At 47.8% G+C, this 17,794-nt stretch overlaps 1 protein-coding gene across 5 annotated transcripts in view; it reads right to left on the bottom strand.

Annotated features, from left to right (window-relative positions):
• The window catches only part of FHOD3 (formin homology 2 domain containing 3), a 484,314-nt gene that overhangs the window by 87,256 nt on the left and 379,264 nt on the right, over positions 1-17,794 (bottom strand). For 4 of the 5 annotated variants that reach the window (XM_062201570.1, XM_062201571.1, XM_062201573.1 and 1 more), the window contains 2 exons: positions 11,045-11,179; positions 6,157-6,207 (listed from right to left, as the gene is read on the bottom strand). In XM_062201570.1, coding sequence (XP_062057554.1) covers positions 6,157-6,207; positions 11,045-11,179 — 186 coding nt within the window. The remainder of the gene's footprint in view (positions 1-6,156; positions 6,208-11,044; positions 11,180-17,794) is intronic. The other variant, XM_062201574.1, reaches the window with a different exon arrangement.

Below are 17,794 nucleotides of genomic sequence, written 5' to 3'. Positions count from 1 at the left end.
AACACAGGCAGCCAAGCCAAGATGCTAATGATTAAAAGCCGTGCATCATTCAGAACCAAGCACACTGGGAGAAATGGCAACATCGCACAGTCCCGAGATCCTGGATCACTGCTGCAGAATCCCACTTTGCTCTTTCAGGAAACATGTGTACTAATAAGCAAAACAGCAGTAACGACCATCACAAAGCCCCGCCAGGGACAGCTGAGCACCAAACCCCTCCGAGCTCACAGCTGTGCAATGGGAGGGTACCCGTGGAGCGGCGCAGAGAAATGATGTCCCCAAAATACCAAAAGGGGTTACTTGGACGGAGGCCTCTCGGAATTTCTGAACCTGCTTCAATGCTAACAGCAATGCAAGTGGAATTCACTTTGTTCTCTCTGCGTCGACCATGGAAACTTTTTTATATTCTAAAATATTTCTGAGTAGGACTCAGACATCCAATAGCTTGGACCTGACGTCACATATAGTTTATTCATCAAAGTCAGTTTAAAAGAACAAAGATACATCTGTTTTGCATTTCAGGCAGGCAGAACCCACTAACTGTTTATTAAGACCAGCTACCAATCATATTCCTCATAGTACACTTTATAGATCAGACCAAAATAACTTTGAAATCTGTGCCTCTTCCAGATGTCTGCTAATTTTACCCACCATTATTTGTGCAGAAATAAATTGACAAATTCAGCTGTAGCAGGTTTTGACTGTCTTACCCATCGCTGAACTCAGAAACAGCTTACTCAAGACCCTCACTCCACAGCCATCTGTGGAATTCACTGCCTCTGTCCACCCTAAGGGACCTCCGAGGACCCCACCTCCCCAGTCACTGGACAGGGTGCTCATACCGTTAGGAAAGGCAAAGCAAATACATACCTCACAAACAATGCCTTGTAAAAGCAGTCACTTCTTCATCTCAGATGTAAGGTGGGCGTGGTCCCTCCCCCCAGCCCCATCTGTCACTGTCACCTCTTCTTCCTGCCTGCCAGCCCACAGGCAGTCCACCCTTCAGGCTGGGCTTGCACAAATCTCCCTCCGTCAAGCCTGCCTTGACCACCACAGCTGGAAGTGATCTTGGCCTTGCCTCTGAACTCATGTCGGATATGTAGCCCATTCAACTCAGATGGCATTTTACATTTACTGCCTGGCATATTTAGTCATCTCTTCACATGCAGACGTCTGTTTTTAACAAAGAAAGAATAGGATTTTTGAGATCAGGGAGATTATCATCCTTTGTTCTTTCCCCCAACGCCTTGCATTTCTCAGCTGATAGGAAGCAAGCAAAGCGCACAGGGAGCGACCTGTGCATGGGCGCCCACCTGCAGCCCCGGATGCCGGCGGTCGGGGGAGGCATCCTCTTCCATTTTTGTCTGGAGTGAGCTGGCTTTCTGGCAAGCCTCTGATAAGAGGTGCTACAGGTGTGGACACACAAGCACCTGAGGCTCGGCGCCCAGAGAAGCTGCCTGGCAGTTACAGGAAGAAACTCTCTTCATAGAAAAAGACTTGGACTCAGAAACTCCCCAGCTAACAGCTTTACCTTTCCGATGGCAGAGACGTAACAAGAGGACCCTGATTCTGAACTGCAAGGACAAACTACCTGGCTGTGGAAAATGGGCTCGAGGGCAAGGGGCAGAGCCCCCAGGAGGCCTGATCTGATGGTGGCCAATTCTTGGCCGGAATCCTGGAAGCCCTACAGGAGGTGTGAGCACAGCTATCCTCAGGCTGAGCCTGGGCCTCCCATGGCAGGACGGACGATGTGCAATAGGAGGACCGGACGGGCAGGGGAGCAGGGGCTCAGGAGTCCAGAGAGGGCGCAGATGAAGCTTCATACGAAAGGCTTCCAGCCAGGAGGACAACCACTTAGGAGCTCCACTATAGCTGGGACTGGCCTCCATGCCCTGCCTCGGGGGCAGCCAGGCTGGCACACATGGACTGGTGCTTTTGAGGGGACTACCGACGCTGCTGAGCCCAGAGCCTAGACAGATGGGACCCAGCCCTTGGGCTCACAAACACCACCACCGAGGATCCATGGGATGTGGCAAGAGTCAAGGGTTTCAGGATAACTGTGTCCGGGAATGAGGCTGTCTATGAGGTAGCCAGGAACGGTGGGGGCTGGGCAGGCTGGGTTGTTCAATGGGCACGTTGTTCAATGGCCAGTTCTAGAAGATAAGAAGCCTTCAAGACACTGGCTGCCCCACAGTGTAATGCACCGAACACCACTGACCTACACATTTAGAAAGGGTTAAGCCGGCGCCGTGGCTCACTAGGCTAATCCTCCGCCTTGCGGCGCCGGCACACTGGGTTCTAGTCCCGGTCGGGGCACCGATCCTGTCCCGGTTGCCCCTCTTCCAGGCCAGCTCTCTGCTGTGGCCAGGGAGTGCAGTGGAGGATGGCCCAAGTCCTTGGGCCCTGCACCCCATGGGAGACCAGGAGAAGCACCTGGCTCCTGCCATCGGAACAGCGCGGTGCGCCGGCCGCAGCGCGCTACCGCGGCGGCCATTGGAGGGTGAACCAACGGCAAAAGGAAGACCTTTCTCTCTGTCTCTCTCTCACTGTCCACTCCGCCTGTCAAAAAAAAAAAAATAATAAAAAAAAGAGAAAGGGTTAAGGTGGGGATTGGCCTGGTAGCACAGTGGGTTAAGCTGTCACCTGCAACAGGAGCATCTTGCATCAGAGCCCAGTGACTCCAGGTGACTCCGCTTTCTATCCAGCTCCCTGCCTATGCGCCTGGGAAGGCAGAGGAAGATGGCCATTGGAAGATGGCTGGCTCCTGGCTTCGGCCTGGCCCAGCCCTGCCTGTTGTAGCCATTTGGGGAGTGAACCAGCTGGTGGAAGGTCTTTCTTTTTTCTCTCTCCCTCTGTCATTCTTTCAAATAAATATTTTAAATTTTAAGAAAAGGGTTAAGTTGTCAACCTTAGGTTATGAATATTTAATCACAATTAAAATGTTTTAAACGGAAGGGGTAGAGAGGCAGAGGAAGGGCACTGAGCAGCAACAGCTGCGCCCCTCTGCCCTGCGGAGAGTGAGGGCGGAGGGCTGGCGTGTACTGCAGGAGCCCCACCACGCGCAATCAGAGCGGCACACGTTGCTTCTCAGCCCCTTGGCTGAAATCAAGTGTACGGTGGCACAGCTGAGCAGCCACTCCCGCCCACTCCTCCCCAGCCAGCGCAGGAAGGAAGCCGGATCCACATCCTAACCTGCCCTAAGACAGCGACTCTGAGAGCCGAGGCATTTAGGGATCCAGCGGGACTCAACGCAGGGAGCCAGGCAGGCAGGCAGGCCTGTCTCACACCCCTGCTGCCTATGGAAGCAGTATCCACCCGACGGCCTCCAGGGGAGCCCCCAAGTGCCCAGCACTGGGCTTTTCCAGGCACAAGCCACAGCCTTAAGGAAAGCCTCTGACCTCATTCCTTCCCCCACACACTCGGGATTTATCCCACCTCTGCCCACATTGTTTCCCCTCTCTGCTTCACTGACAGCTTCCACGCAGAATTTCCAAAACTGCAGCCCAGCCTCACCCTTCCCTTGTGCTCTGTCTCCACAATCTGTTTGCCATAAGGTATTTCCTCTCCACAGCCAGCTGTCCCCCTCAGGTGACAACCCCCAGGTGACTGCTCCTCCCCTGTGCAGACAAGTCCCCAGCCTGGGTCTCACTCCCCAGCGCTACTGCAGCGCCTCTCTTTTTTAAAGCTATTCATGACTGTCTCTTACATCAATCACTATCATATACAGCCTTTCTTCTTCTATTTCACACAATCAGAAGTAGCACTCGAGGTAATCGGACTCCTGGTCCGCATCGCTGTCAGTCACACAGTTTCGGGGCAGGTGTTTGGTGTAGTGGTTCAGACACCGCTCAGGGCACTCACAGCCCGTATCAGTGTCTGGGTTCAAATCCCGGCTCTGGCTGCCTGCTAATGCACACCCTGGGAGGCAGTAGGTGCTGGCTCAAGCTGGGGGATCCCTGCCACCCACATGCGAGGCCCAGAAAGAATTCCTGGCTTTGCTCTGGCCCAGCCTCGGCCATCACACAGGATTTGGGGAATGAACCAGTGACTGGGAGATCTCTCTCTCTCTTTCAAGTAAATAAAACTTTTAAATAATACAGTTTGCCTGACATTATGGAATGAGTTGACACGAAATAAAACAAAACATATCTGCATGGCCTGTATACCTCAGTAGAGCCAAAGGGCGCTCATCTTCTCATACTTGCATGATTGATACAAGCCTGCCAGCCCATCTGCTGTCCTAGTCTTTTATGGGCAAAAGCCACTGGATCCACCACACAACGGCCTCTCCCCTGAAATGTTACTAGATGAAAGTCTTCTTCTTCCTTATTCCCGTACTTCTTGCTACTCTGATCTCCACTGGTTTTCCGGTCCATTTGCAAATCAATTGTACTTGGGCATCTTATCTTTTCCCACCTACCCAGGAACCCCTGACAGCTTATCCCCCTTACTCCTATCTTCATCAAGCAACTCAAAAAACAAGCCAACTATGAAAAGCAACTGTTCCAAATCAGAGGAAAATGCTTGGCTTCTTTTCCCCCCAGCCTCTGTGTAGAGAGAGGTAGGCAATGAGGGAGACCCTCACACGGGGCAGGGAGAGCCTGCCTCGGCACCTGCTAAGAGCCAAGGCAGAGGGAGCCCAGGGGCAACCAAGGGCGGAACCAGAGGAGAGACATGGTGACCTCCTGTGCACAAGCCTGCCAAGTGTGAGTGAACCCCATTTGGAAGGAGGAACAGGAAACACTACCCAGAGAAAGCTGGCCTTTAGGGATTTGGGGAAACTGTGAAGTTCAGTCTGAGCCAGTTCAGACCTTGACCAAGCCACCTGGACACATCCCCAAGAGCCACCAGGCCTTGCTGGTGTGGACAAGACTTAACAGTTCAGTTGTCAAAGGCTCCATAAAGTGCAGAATGTGGGGGGGGGGGACTGGAAAGAGAATGTTAATAAAAAGAAAGAAAGACTGTTCATTCTGTAAGCCTGGGCAGGAAGCCAACAGCATTTTCAGCATACGTTACATCCCCAAAGTCAAAGGCAGGTAGTAGTCAGAGAGAGAAGACACTTATTCCTTTAGCAGCATCTTTCACTCTAAATTTGCTGGCTACAACTGGTTATTAGGATGACATTAATCTAATAGAATGTTGGAAATAAGGCAATGCCATAGTTTTATTTATGAGGCTGATCTAAGCATCTAATTTTTAAATTAAGCACAGACAGTCTCCACTCTTCCCTGCCTCAGACTGTCCTGATCTATTGAGTTGATGATGTCTAAAACATTAGCACAATTCCACTTCTTACTGGCACTGTCCAGAAAATGTTCTGTTCCCAGCTGGCTCTGGTATAAAAGGTACAAGATGAGCTTTGCCATCTCTCCGTACAGTAACCCCACCCGGTGGTAGACAGGGACAACTGCAGGCTGTACTAGGGATAAAGACTATTTCTAAAACTCATTTCCTTTGCTGATTTACATGTATCAGACAAAACATATGTTAACTGTGCATCTCCTATTGAAATTCAAAGCATGTTTCCACTGAAATTAATTAACTAGGGTATAGCTTGGATACTGTAGGTAAAGCTATTAGTTCATTGGCTCATTTATTTCACACATTTCTTAGCACCTACTCTTCGCTGCACACACTATGGAAGGCACTGGAGGAATAAAGGACAATGGTTCCTTCCATCCAGCACCTGAGTCCCGGTCAGAGAAGGAACACCTAAGTGATCAGGCATAAGCAGCAAAAGTTTCCAGCGTGTTTCACACCCCAGCCAGTGCTTGCACAGAGTGTGTGCTCAAATATTTGTGGAAGGAATGGGTCATCATCACAAGACACAGAGGTGCACAGCAGGGCACCTAACTCTAACCCAGCATTGGTGACATGGGGCACTTCAAATGCTCATCATGTGTTAATGTGCTAATACCAAGTGCTCATGTGGAGAATTAGACACCTGCATGTCATACCATGACAGCAATATGTGATACACCTGAATTTTTCCTGGAGAACTGAGATAACCAGAACACTCAATTTTGAAAATGCTAGTTTCCCAAGGTCTTAGGTGAAGTTATTATGTGTTAATAACACACTCTCCTCTGCACGTTTGGTTCACAGAGCAAAGTCATGTGCCATGACACTGCCGTGGGAAAGAAGAAATATACGAACCTTTCTTCTCTTGCTTGTCTCTGCTCTTCTCTTTTGTCTAAGTACTCTCGGCTAATGGAGATCCACAGAACAAACAAACAGGAAAGAAAAAGAACAGAATTAGATGCTGATAAAATTACCAAGAAATTGTTAACTGTATATTATGGAAGACTGCTCCTGCCTCAACAATGGAGAATGGCTGTAGCTGAACTTTAAAGTTTAAAGCCTGTACCTTTTAGCACTAACTATAATGGATTATCAATAAAGTCACAATATTTTAAAAATGGGATTATTGAGTTTACTCAGAGACAGGACTAATTACTCCTTAGAAAGAATTTACATATATGAAGAAGGGAAGATTTTTTTTTTTAAGATTTATTTATTTTATTTAAAAGGCAGAGTTAGAGGGAGGGAGGGAGAGAAAGAGATCTTCCATCTGTTGGTTTACTCCCCAAATGGCTACATCAGCCAGACCAAACCAGGAGCCAGGAGCTTCATCCAAGTCTCCCATGTAGTTGCAAGGGCCCAAGCACTCAGGCTACCTTCAACTGTTTTTCCAAACCATTGCAGGGAGCTGGATCAGAAGTGGAGCAGCCAGGACTCAAATTGGCGCTCACGGGGGATGCTGGCCCTGCAGGTGATGGTTTTACCTGCTATGCCATGGCGCCAGCCCCAGAAGGGAAGTTTCTAAAAAAATACATAGGCACTGGTGTTGTGGCAGATAAGCCTCCACCTGGGACTCCCATACTGGAGTGCTGGTTCAAGTCCCAGCTGTTCTACTTCTGATTCAGCTTCCTGTTAACGTGCCTGGGAAGGCAGCAGAAGATGGTCCAAGTATCTGGGTCTCTGTCACCAATGTGGGAGACTTGGATGGAATCCTTGACTCTTGGCCTCAGACTGGCCTAACCTTGGCTGTTGCAGCCATTTGGGGAGTGAACCAGTGAATGGGAGAACTCTTTTTGTCTCTCTCTCTCTCTCTCTCTGTCATTCTTGCCAATAAATAAATGAATAAATCCTTTTTTAAAAAATAAAATATAAACCACACAAATAAAGTACTCAAATGGTCATTTTGTGCTGCACTCCACAGTCTGGACACTCCTTCCACAGCCCACCATCCTTTCCTGGCATTCATCACACCCTCAGCTACTATGCTGGCTTCCCTGGAAGCTACTGCTTCGCACATTCACCTCTGTTTGGACCCACAAATGTCCGGCCTGGACCAGATTTAATGCTTCGTCTTTCTGTACCCGCTGGTATGGTTCCAACTAGAACTTCAATTGGTGTGATCAGCCTCCTCTCCGTGGGACATTCATTTCCATGGAGAACACTGACACCATAGTTTTCTACACTGGACATGGGAATATAGCTTCAGCATCCTATCCCTTTGGTGCCCTGGACAGTGGCCGTATAGGCTTACTCTTAAGTCAGAGAGACAGCGAGCCAGGGTAGAGAGGAGGCAAGCAGGTAGGACTCAGTATGTCCTTGTCACATGCCACACTAGAAATAAACCTTTTAATCCAGGAAACTGAAGGCCATATCAACAACAGCGACAACAGATAAGGAACAACTTTGCAATGCTTTGCAAAATCATAAAGAACACGAACAACTTCAGCAAAACAGCTGACAAAAGGTTGGCCATTTGGGTGACCCCAGAGACTGCTTTATAAAACTATGAATATTTCCTTTTTTGAATTTCTTCTCACTCACATCCCCAGCCACAGGGAAACGCAGCCACCACAATTAACAGTTCCCTGGGATCTGTCCTCATGAGGAGCATTGCTTCCTGGATGAGGGCCACTGTGCTTGGATCTCTCTGTGCTCTGAAATGACAAGTGAGCCACCAGTAACCAAGGACAAACACTGACCAGTCAGGGGCATCATCTCTGAAGGCAGCTGTTCAGGCCTAATTCTCACTCTGCCAACCTCCTGGGGTACCCTTGGGGGACTGAACTCAGGACCCCCACCCAAATCTGCGGATGCATATGTCCCTCTATAAAATGGTACAGCATTTGCAAATAATCTATTCACTTTTTTCCATATACATTAAATCATTTCTAGACTATTTATGAAGCAATACAATGTAAATTTCAAAAAGGAAGCAGGCCGAGTTTTTAAAAGTTGTTATATTGTTCTCATATTGTTTAGGACATAATGGCAGGAAAGAAAGTCTGTCCAGAGTTAGCAGACGCAATCTTTTCTCTCCAAGAATTTCTGATCTTCAGCTGCCTGAATCTAGGTACAAGGGGCCCATGGAAACAGAGGGCTGAGTGTCGACATGAGAAATACTAGCTGAACATATACTACAATGTACCCTTGTCCTATTCCCCCAGGCCTGTGCTCCCAAGACTCCCCACTCCGCTGCATCCGTTTGGAAACACGCTATGGAGCAGGTGGACAGGGAGAAAGGATTTTCCTAGTGCGTGTGCCATCAGAGCTCTCCCAGCCACAGCAAGGGTTCTCCTCCCTCACAGTTTCAGGCACCTGCCTTGGATGCTGCGGCTACACCCCTGAGCTTCTGTAGCAACGTTGCCTGTAGGTTCACGTGCGAGCGAAGGCCAAGACAGAAACTGTCTCTGCTCCCTCAGCCTGAGTGAGTCCCTTGGCCGCATCCTGGCTAAGAAGAGCTGCTTCTGGAAGCTTCCAGTCCCCACTTGCTATGTGCTGCCAGGTTTTGGGGTGCCTTTGCGTAATGCCAGATGGTTCTGGAGGTTAAAAACTGTAAACCCTCACTGGTGGGTGAGGTTTCCCTCCAAGGCCACCTGCTCCCTTCTCTGTGTCAGTTTTGGGAGCTCCAGACATTCAGTTTGTGACTGTGGGCTGCACTCGGTGACGCAGCAGGGGGCACAGAACACAGCCTGTGGATCCCACTGTCCCCAGTCTGGCTACCCTGTTTTAAGGCTTTTCCATCAAAACTTTGGATGTGTAAGCTAATCTCTGAATTTTCCATGTATTTCAGTCAAATTCCCTGCTGCTATTTGGTGGTAAAATATTCAAGTCTCTTAGAAAGCCATAAATCAAGGAGCATTTGGCGTGTTCCAGGTTGCACATGGTTCTCTCCAAAAGCGACAACTTCCAGAACTACCTCATGAGAAGTGGGGCATACAGGGATGGTGCTTCCACAGACCATTTGGTAGGAACCTGACAGCGTGGGGCGTGTCACACAAGTGTAGCGGGAAATGGTGTTGCTTTACTTGGGGTAGTCTAAATATGCAGTCTTAAAGAAGCTAGGACCAGCCAGCACCGTGGCTCAACAGTCTAATCCTCCACCTTGCGGTGCCGGCACACAGGGTTTAGCCCCGGTCGGGGCGCCGGATTCTGTCCCAGTTGCCCCTCTTCCAGGGCAGCTCTCTGCTGTGGCCTGGGAGTGCAGTGGAGGATGGCCCAAGTGCTTGGGCCCTGCACCCCACGGGAGACCAGGAGAAGCACCTGGCTCCTGCCTTTGGATCAGCGTGGTGCGCTGGCCGCAGCACGCCGGCCACGGAGGCCATTGCAGGGTGAACCAATGGCAAAGGAAGACCTTTCTGTCTCTCTCTCTCTGTCCACTCTGCCTGTCAAAAATTAAAAAAAAAAAAAAAGCTAGGACCAACATTCCATCCACAGCCTAGGTACTGAGATACAGTTAAGTAATTTCACAATTCCATTCATACTTTATTTTTTTTTTCTTTTTTAACAATTAAGTATAGTCTCTTTGGCTTCTAGGGAAAAAAACCCAAGTTCTTGCATATGTAAATCCTGAGAATGTCTTGTTTTCTTTATAGAATGCACTAGGCAGCCTACTCAATGGGAATATGGTTTGTCAAAAAAGGTGGACTGAACAAACAGGTAATAGAGGTGGGGAGAGAAAGCAAAGAAAGAAAGAGGGAAGAGCCAGCGCCGTGGCTTAACAGGCTAATCCTCCGCCTTGTGGCGCCGGCACACCAGGTTCTAGTCCCGGTTGGGGCGCCGGATTCTATCCCGGTTGCCCCTCTTCCAGGCCAGCTCTCTGCTATGGCCCGGGAAGGCAGTGGAGGATGGCCCAAGTCCTTGGGCCCTGCACCCGCATGGGAGACCAGGATAAGCACCTGGCTCCTGGCTTCGGATCAGCGAGATGCGCCGGCTGCAGCGGCCATTGGAGGGTGAACCAACGGCAAAAAGGAAGACCTTCCTCTCTGACTCTCTCACTATCCACTCTGCCTGTCAAAAAAAAAGAGGGAAGGGAACAGTGGCCGGATTGCCATGGGCGAGCCAAGACTCAGCTGTGACTGGCACTGGAGGAAGCACAGCAGGGCGTGAAGCCGGGGAGAGGAGCCGGCAGCCGGGAGAACAGGTGAACTGGCCGGAGGAGAAGGGGCAGGCCAGGCTCAGAGGGGTCAGACAGGCCATGGCATGGGGGACCCCGTGGGCCACATCTGGAAACACAGCCTGGGACCTGAGGTCTGAGACCAGGAGATCCTGGCAATGGGCAACACGATGACTTCGCCACCATAGCAGGAGAGGGTAGAATTTTTTTTTTTAATTGAAGATTGAAACAGGGAGCAGAAGTAAAGCAGCAGGAGGGAAAAGCGCTTTCTTTTCGGCATCCAACAGAACATGAATAGGTCGTGAGCGGCTTCAGCAAGAAATGGCAAATTAAGATGATCAGGCCCTCTGTCCTCGGGAAGACCTCGATAGGACCATCTCAGATGACGGAGGAGCCAACAACACGCGAGTCTATTCAATCCGGCTGTCTGCTTCCTGCCTTGTGGTCAGGGAAAGGCCACAACAAGCCAGACGCAGCCTATGACAGGTGAGGCCTGCTCACCGAGGTCCAGACAGAATCGGAAGCACACGCATTACTTCCTGATCCTTTAACGCCAGCATTAATTACAGACAGCCGTCCTGGGGCTCCATTTTTGAGTCACTATTTATAAAACCGTAAAACTCTCCTTACTTGAACTTGTTCCTCTCTTCCCGTTCTATTCTCTGCAACCGCTCTTCTCTCTCCTGCCGCCGCCTCTCTCTCTCTGCTGCCAATGACTCTTGGTGTTGCTTAAAGGACGAAGTGAGAAGACCGCTCAGCGATGACCTGAAGACACAATAAATTCACGCTTTAGTTGCTTGCCTGCAATGAAAAGTGCCAAAGTCACTTGGTTGGATGGAGGGGCCAGGCAGTGCTTGGAGGGAGATTACTGAGAGCCCAGATGTTGTTTTGGGGTCTTTCTTTGTAGATGAAATTAAGCAACGTGAAGCTTCACGTATCAGTTGGAAAAAAGGGTGGTAATGTATACAAAACACACACCAAGCAATATCCCTGTTAGCTGTCATCAATCAGTGTAGTTAAAAACAAAAGGTATAACAGTATGCATAAAATAGAAACACATTCTCTTCTCTTTGTATTTTTAAAAGACTTTGATGAGATGAAACCAACTTTCAAACAAACCGATTCCTATTGTACATATATATCAATTTCTCAATATACAGTTGCAAAACAATTATCCTCTGGGCTGGCACTGTGTCGCAGTGGGTTGAAGTCCTAGCCTGCAGTGCCAGCATCCGGTATGTGTGCCCGTTGGAGTCCCAGCTGCTCCACTTCTCATCCAGCTCTCTGCTAATGCATCTGGGAAAGCGCAGAGGACAACCCAAGTCCTTGGCCCTTGTACCCATGTAGGACACCCAGAGGAAGATCCTGGCTCTGGATTGGCTCAGCTACAGCTGTTACAGCCATTTGGGGAGTGAATCAGCAGATGAAAGACCTTTCTCTCTCTTTCTCCCCCTCTACTTGTGTGTGTGTGTGTGTGTGTCTGCCTCTCTATGTAACTCTTCCGAATAAATAAAGCTTGTAAAAAATAGAACTGTCATCATTAAATATTTATTTTTATTTGAAATAGAGGGAGGGACAGACAGAGATAGAAACAGAGAGAGATCTACTTACTAGTAAACCCTGCAAATGGCCACAACATCCAGGGTTGGGCCATGCAGAAGCCAGGAGCCATGAACTCAGTCCAGTCTCCCATGTGGGTGGCAGGAACCCAGGTATTTGAGTCATCACCTGCTGCCCCTCAAAGTGTGCCTTAGTGGCATAGCATTGGATCTGGGGTGGCAGGGTTGCATAGCAGGTTAAGCCTCTCTGCAATGCTGGCATCCCATATGGGTGCTGCTTCGAGTCCCAGCTGCTCGACTTCCAATCCAGCTCCCTTCTAATAGGCCTCAGAAAGCAGCAAAAGATGACCCAAGGGCTTGGGACCCTGCTCTGACGTGGGAGACCCAGAAGAAGCTTCAGGCTCCTAGTTTCAGCCTGGCCCCGCCCCGGCTGTTGAGGACATTTGGGAGTGAACCAGTGGATGAAAGATCTCTCCTTCTCTCTGTCCTCCTCTCTAAATCTGGCTTTAAAATTAAAAAATAAAACTTTTTTTAAGAACCTGTATCCATCAGAAGCAGAGCTGGGTTTCAAACCAGATCCTCTGAGATCCAAGTGTTCCAAGCAGCATGCTCAGTGCTGTGCCTAACGCCCACTGCAATCGCATCATCTTAACACTGATGGAAGAAATTGAAGACGATGCAAAAAACTTGGCAAGATGTCCCATGTTCACAAGTTCAAGGGATTGATACTATTAGAACGGCTATAGCACCCAAAGTGGTCTACAGAGTCAGTGGACTTCCTATCAAAAGACCAGCAACTCTCTCCACAGAATTAGGAAAAAGCAATCACAAAATTCACAGAGCTGGAGGCATGACAATACCTCACCGTGAAACCTACTACAAAGCTATCATACCCCAAACAGCTATGTGTCTGCATGCAAACAGACACACATACCAATGGAACAGAATAGGACACCTAGAAATAATTCCACTTATTTACAGCAACTGATTGTTGACAAAGGCAGCACGTATTGACACTGGACAAAGGGAGAGATTTTCAATAAATGGTGCAAAAAAAAAAAAAAAAAAAAAAAAAAACCTGGATATTCATCCTTAAAAGAAACTACATCTTTATCGCAAATCATGTATGACAATCAGCTCAAAATGGATGTAAGACTTAAATGAAAGAGCCAAACTTTGAAATTACTGTAAGAAAATATAGATGAAATGCTTCAGGACATTGGTCAGGGGAAAGTTTTTGACCTCAAAAGCACAGGTAATAAAAGCAAAAATTGACAATGGGATTATATCTCCCTAAAGTGCAGCAAAGGAACTAATAAACAGAATGAAGAAACAATCCATAGAAAGAACAAATTATTTACAGGCTATTCATCTAACAAGGGATTAATTTACGGAATATACAAGGAATTCAAACAATGAGGCATTTCACCCATTAGAATGGCTATTACCAAAAAAGCAAAGTAACAAATGCTGGTGAGGATATGGAGAAGGGAGAACTCCCACAGACTGTTGGCAGGCGTGCAGATCTGTATGGCCACTATGTAGGGTAGCCGGGAGGTTCCTCAAGAGTACGGCGAGAGCTGCCATATGATCTGGCAACCCAGATTTAAAAACACTTTTTATGAAGTTAGGAATAGAAGAAAACTTTCTTAACCTGACAGTAGGTATTTAGCAAAGAAATTTTAAATTTTAATGCTATGATAGCATCACTGGCAATCAAGAACAAAGTTAATGTAAGAAATGACACAGGAAGCCCCCATTGTGGTTTGCATTTGACATTCTTCTTAGCGTTCTAGCAAGTACGTGGAGAAAAAAGTATCACCAAAAAGAATAAAGAAGGAAAAGAAATGCAATGTCATCACTTTTGGATAATCTGACCAACTAATATAGACAGTCCAAGAAAATCTGTACAATATTAGAATAAGAGTCTAGCAACGTTTATGTACGTAAAATGTAGAAATACCAATTTCATTTACATGTATCAAGAAAATTTACCAAAACAGTCATAAGCTAACAATGAATTGCCCAATTAATAATATCAAAGACTTCTATAAAAACATTTGAATAAATGGAAGTTTTATTCCATTCAACTATAGAAAGACTCAGCATAATCAAGAAGCCCATGTTGTTGTTTTTTTTTTCAATTAATACAATTCTAAGTCAACATCCAAAACAGGATTTTTCATGAAACTTTACAAAATGAGTCCAGACGTTTTGCGCAGGACCTAAGGTCCAAGGATAACCAACAAGAACAAAGAGGAGCCTTGGCCCCACTCAGAATCAAAGCCACTCTAAACCACAATGACCAAGTGCGAGCCTAGCCTTGGGTGCATGAATGGAAACACAGACTAACATGAGGTATTTCAATGAGTTGACGGGAAGCAGAGTTTAAAGGTAAGTTTATATGGGCGCAAAAAAATGTAATACACGCATATTAGGGATTTTCAAAAAGGCTGTGGAAAATTCATATTATAAAAAATTATCCATGGATTTCAACTTTTTTTCACCTAAATTAATTTTTTTTTTTTTTTGTGACAGGCAGAGTTAGACAGTGAGAGAGACAGAGAGTTATAGACAGTAAGAGAGAGACAGAGAGAAAGGTCTTCTTTCTGTTAGTTTACTCCCCTAATGGCAGCTACGGCCGGCGCTGTGCCAATCCGAAGTCAGGAGCCAGGTGCTTCCTTCTGGTCTCCCATGTGGGTGCGGGGACCCAAGCACTTGGGCCATCCTCCACTGCCCTCCCGGGCCACAACAGAGAGCTGGACTGGAAGAGGAGCAACTGGGACTAGAACTCAGGGTGCCGGCGCCACAGGCGGAGGATTAGCCAAGAGAGCCACGATGCCGGCCCTAAATTAATCTTTTTTAAAAAATTATTTATTTATTTGAAAGGCAGAGGGATGGAAAGAAGGGGAGAGGGAGATGGAGAGGGGGGAGAGAGAGAGATCTTGCATTGTCTGGATCACTCTCCAAATGGCCACAACAGCCAAGGTACGGCTAGGCTGAAGCTAGGAGCCAGGAACTCCATCAGGTCTCCCATGTGGGCAGCAGAGGCCCAAATACTTGAGCCATCATTCGCTATCTTCCCAGCCACATAAGCAGGTAGCTGGATAGGAAGCAAAGCAGCTCTACAATTTTCTCTAATTGTCCAAATTTTTCTTAAAGCCATTCTATTTCTCTTTAAGAATCAAAAGTTCTTCTTAAGTGGAGAAATACTCCCATGTATTACCACATATCTGTGAAGAGCCAAGCTGGCTGGACATCAAAATAATATCCAGTTATAGAATTTAGAAACCAAACCAGAAAAGAAAGGTACTCTGCACAGGTATTTTAGGGACTGTTGCCCTCAGTGTGGGGTACTTGGTCCAGCTTGGCTTCCCTGCCCACCCTGGGTGGTCTTTTCCCTTGCAACAGCAGTCTTATTTCTGTGTTGTATCTTAGAGGGAAGAGAGAGGAGCAACCTTGTTGTCTGCTCTGGGTGAGGGGTAAGATAAAGACCCTGCCCTTCCCATATGTTCAGACTGCAGCTTGCCCTCTAAACATCTTTGCCATCACCGGCCATTTGTCCCTGGTCACAGCACAGCTTCCCAACATTAGACATTAACATCACTTCCTGGCTTACAACGAGAACACGAGGGCTTGTTTGCAATTGTTTGGAATTAGACGAGTATTCGGACATAAGGCCATTCAGGCGGATACAGTCATTTCTGCCTGGGTGTCCCTGAGGAAGGGATATGCAGACTGTCCTGTCCACGCAACCCTTGCCACAGCACGTCACCTGTGCACCTGTGAACACACCAGCAGGCGGCATTAGCATCCACGGCGGCTCTTTCTGTGATAATTTCATGGCTGACAGAACCAAAAGATGAGGTGTTAACTAAAGGCAAGGAGGACTGTTCTTTTCCTACACTGAAGCAAAATACATGGAACTATAAAGGATGTGAGACCCAGCTGAGATTCAAGGCAAGGAATGAACTCCAATGTTTCTCTACCTATTGGGCAATGCGCGAGAATGGCTGAGGCTTATGTTCCATCACTATGAACAATGATTCTGTGAATGGGCTTAAGGTATACTACAATGCCTGATTATATCTGAATCATGCAAAGGGGATATCCCAAGTTAGCATTTTTGTAAAAGACTATCGAAATTCAAGACAACAGGGTAAATTACCCTATTCTTCACAATGCCATATTTAACACTTTTATCTTGCATATTAAATTATCCAGGAAAATACCTACAAGGATTGGTATTTGCTGCATTGTCTACCTTGGCAGGTCTGGGAACCAGCTGTGACGTAAAGGAATGGGCCCAAGGCTTGGAACGAGGAAAACAGAGTGCAGCCAGTTGCTTCATCTCAGTTTACTTGACTGCAAGATGGGGAAAATCAGGCTTCCAGACCCACGAGACACTCAAAGGTTCAAGTGAGCATTTACATACACACCTGCTTACACCAGCAGCTGGACACGCCACAGATACAATCTTACCCCAAGAATGAGAACTCTGTGGAAGGTGGTTACACGGCAGGGGGTGCAGGAGGAACCATGCTGTGGTCCCCAAGGCCAGGAATGGACACCCACACTGGCAGTTGCCAACCTCACAGGATCCAGTGGGCTGTGGTCTGATTCAAACTTTGCCATCATGGTACCAGCTGGGGCAGTCATCAGGACCACGTGCCACCCCAGGTGGCACCTGGGAAACTGACATCATCTGAAGTTATACCAGAGGCGGCTGTAACTCAGGCCACAGACGAGCACAGGTGGCCAGAGGGGGAGATTCTGCAAGGCAGTGAGGGAGGCACTCTTATTGGCAGGAACTGCACGGTTTAACCTCTGCCATACTAGTCCCCTGAGTTTGCCCTCACCAGGACTCCACTTCACTGCATGTGGCTGGTATTATCACTTAACGTTTATGGCGGTGACACAGCGAGCCTGTTAGGTGGCGTGCAACAGCACTTTTTATCTGCACAACCTCTTGTACTAACTTCCATTATCTCCTCCTTTAGAGACAAGGGGACTGAGACACAGAGGAGTGCATTTTGGATGCAGCAGAGCAGGCCTTCCAACCTGACCAGTCAAGGCCAGAGCCCCAGGGATGACCAACTCCCCACACCTCTAGTACTTAGTACGGTACCAGTCTTGCACTACTTGTCACAGTATATGCTGTAGCATAACCATTTTGTCATGATTCTCTAGAGGACACTGCTACACTAAATTCAATCTTGATCATTTCCATATAGGTTATTATATTTTCCCATGACAACCTAAATGTTAGAATCTGACCTGATTTCCTCATTAATCTCCATGTCTGGCCCACAGAAAAGCCTGGCTGACTGCCTAATACATCAATGATTGAATAAATAAGATGTATGAAGTCAGGATAATGTGATATCCTGGTCTCCACACTTGCATATTCCCAGCCCATCCGCCAAGGGAAAACATGTGAGCACAACCTACAACAACCCTAGCCCCTGGCAACAGGTGAGCAAACGAAGAGTGGGTCCCTGCTTCGAAGGCAGCCCATCAGAAGGCAGGTTGTGCAGGGGCACAAGAGGCTCCTGGTGCAAGGGGCTGAGCTAGTCCCATTCATGCACCTGAGACCGTGCAGTGGGAGATGGAGAATGAAGACGCAGTGGGGAGAAGACGACAAAGCATCTGCACGAGGCAGGCCTTTGGGGGCCCTGTAAGAGACTGAGCTATGAGAAGCCCAAATAGAGAAGCAATGCATAGGATAAGCAAATAGAAAGATGCTGAATGCAAGGGTGGGCAACGTTCAGCTCATGGGCCATGCAACCCTGTGAAATCAGTTGGTCTGGCCCTGCCAAGG

Source organism: Lepus europaeus, chromosome 9, assembly GCF_033115175.1.
Source record: "Lepus europaeus isolate LE1 chromosome 9, mLepTim1.pri, whole genome shotgun sequence".
NCBI classification, from domain to species: Eukaryota; Metazoa; Chordata; class Mammalia; order Lagomorpha; family Leporidae; genus Lepus; species Lepus europaeus.
This window is presented reverse-complemented; position numbering and strand designations above follow the sequence as displayed.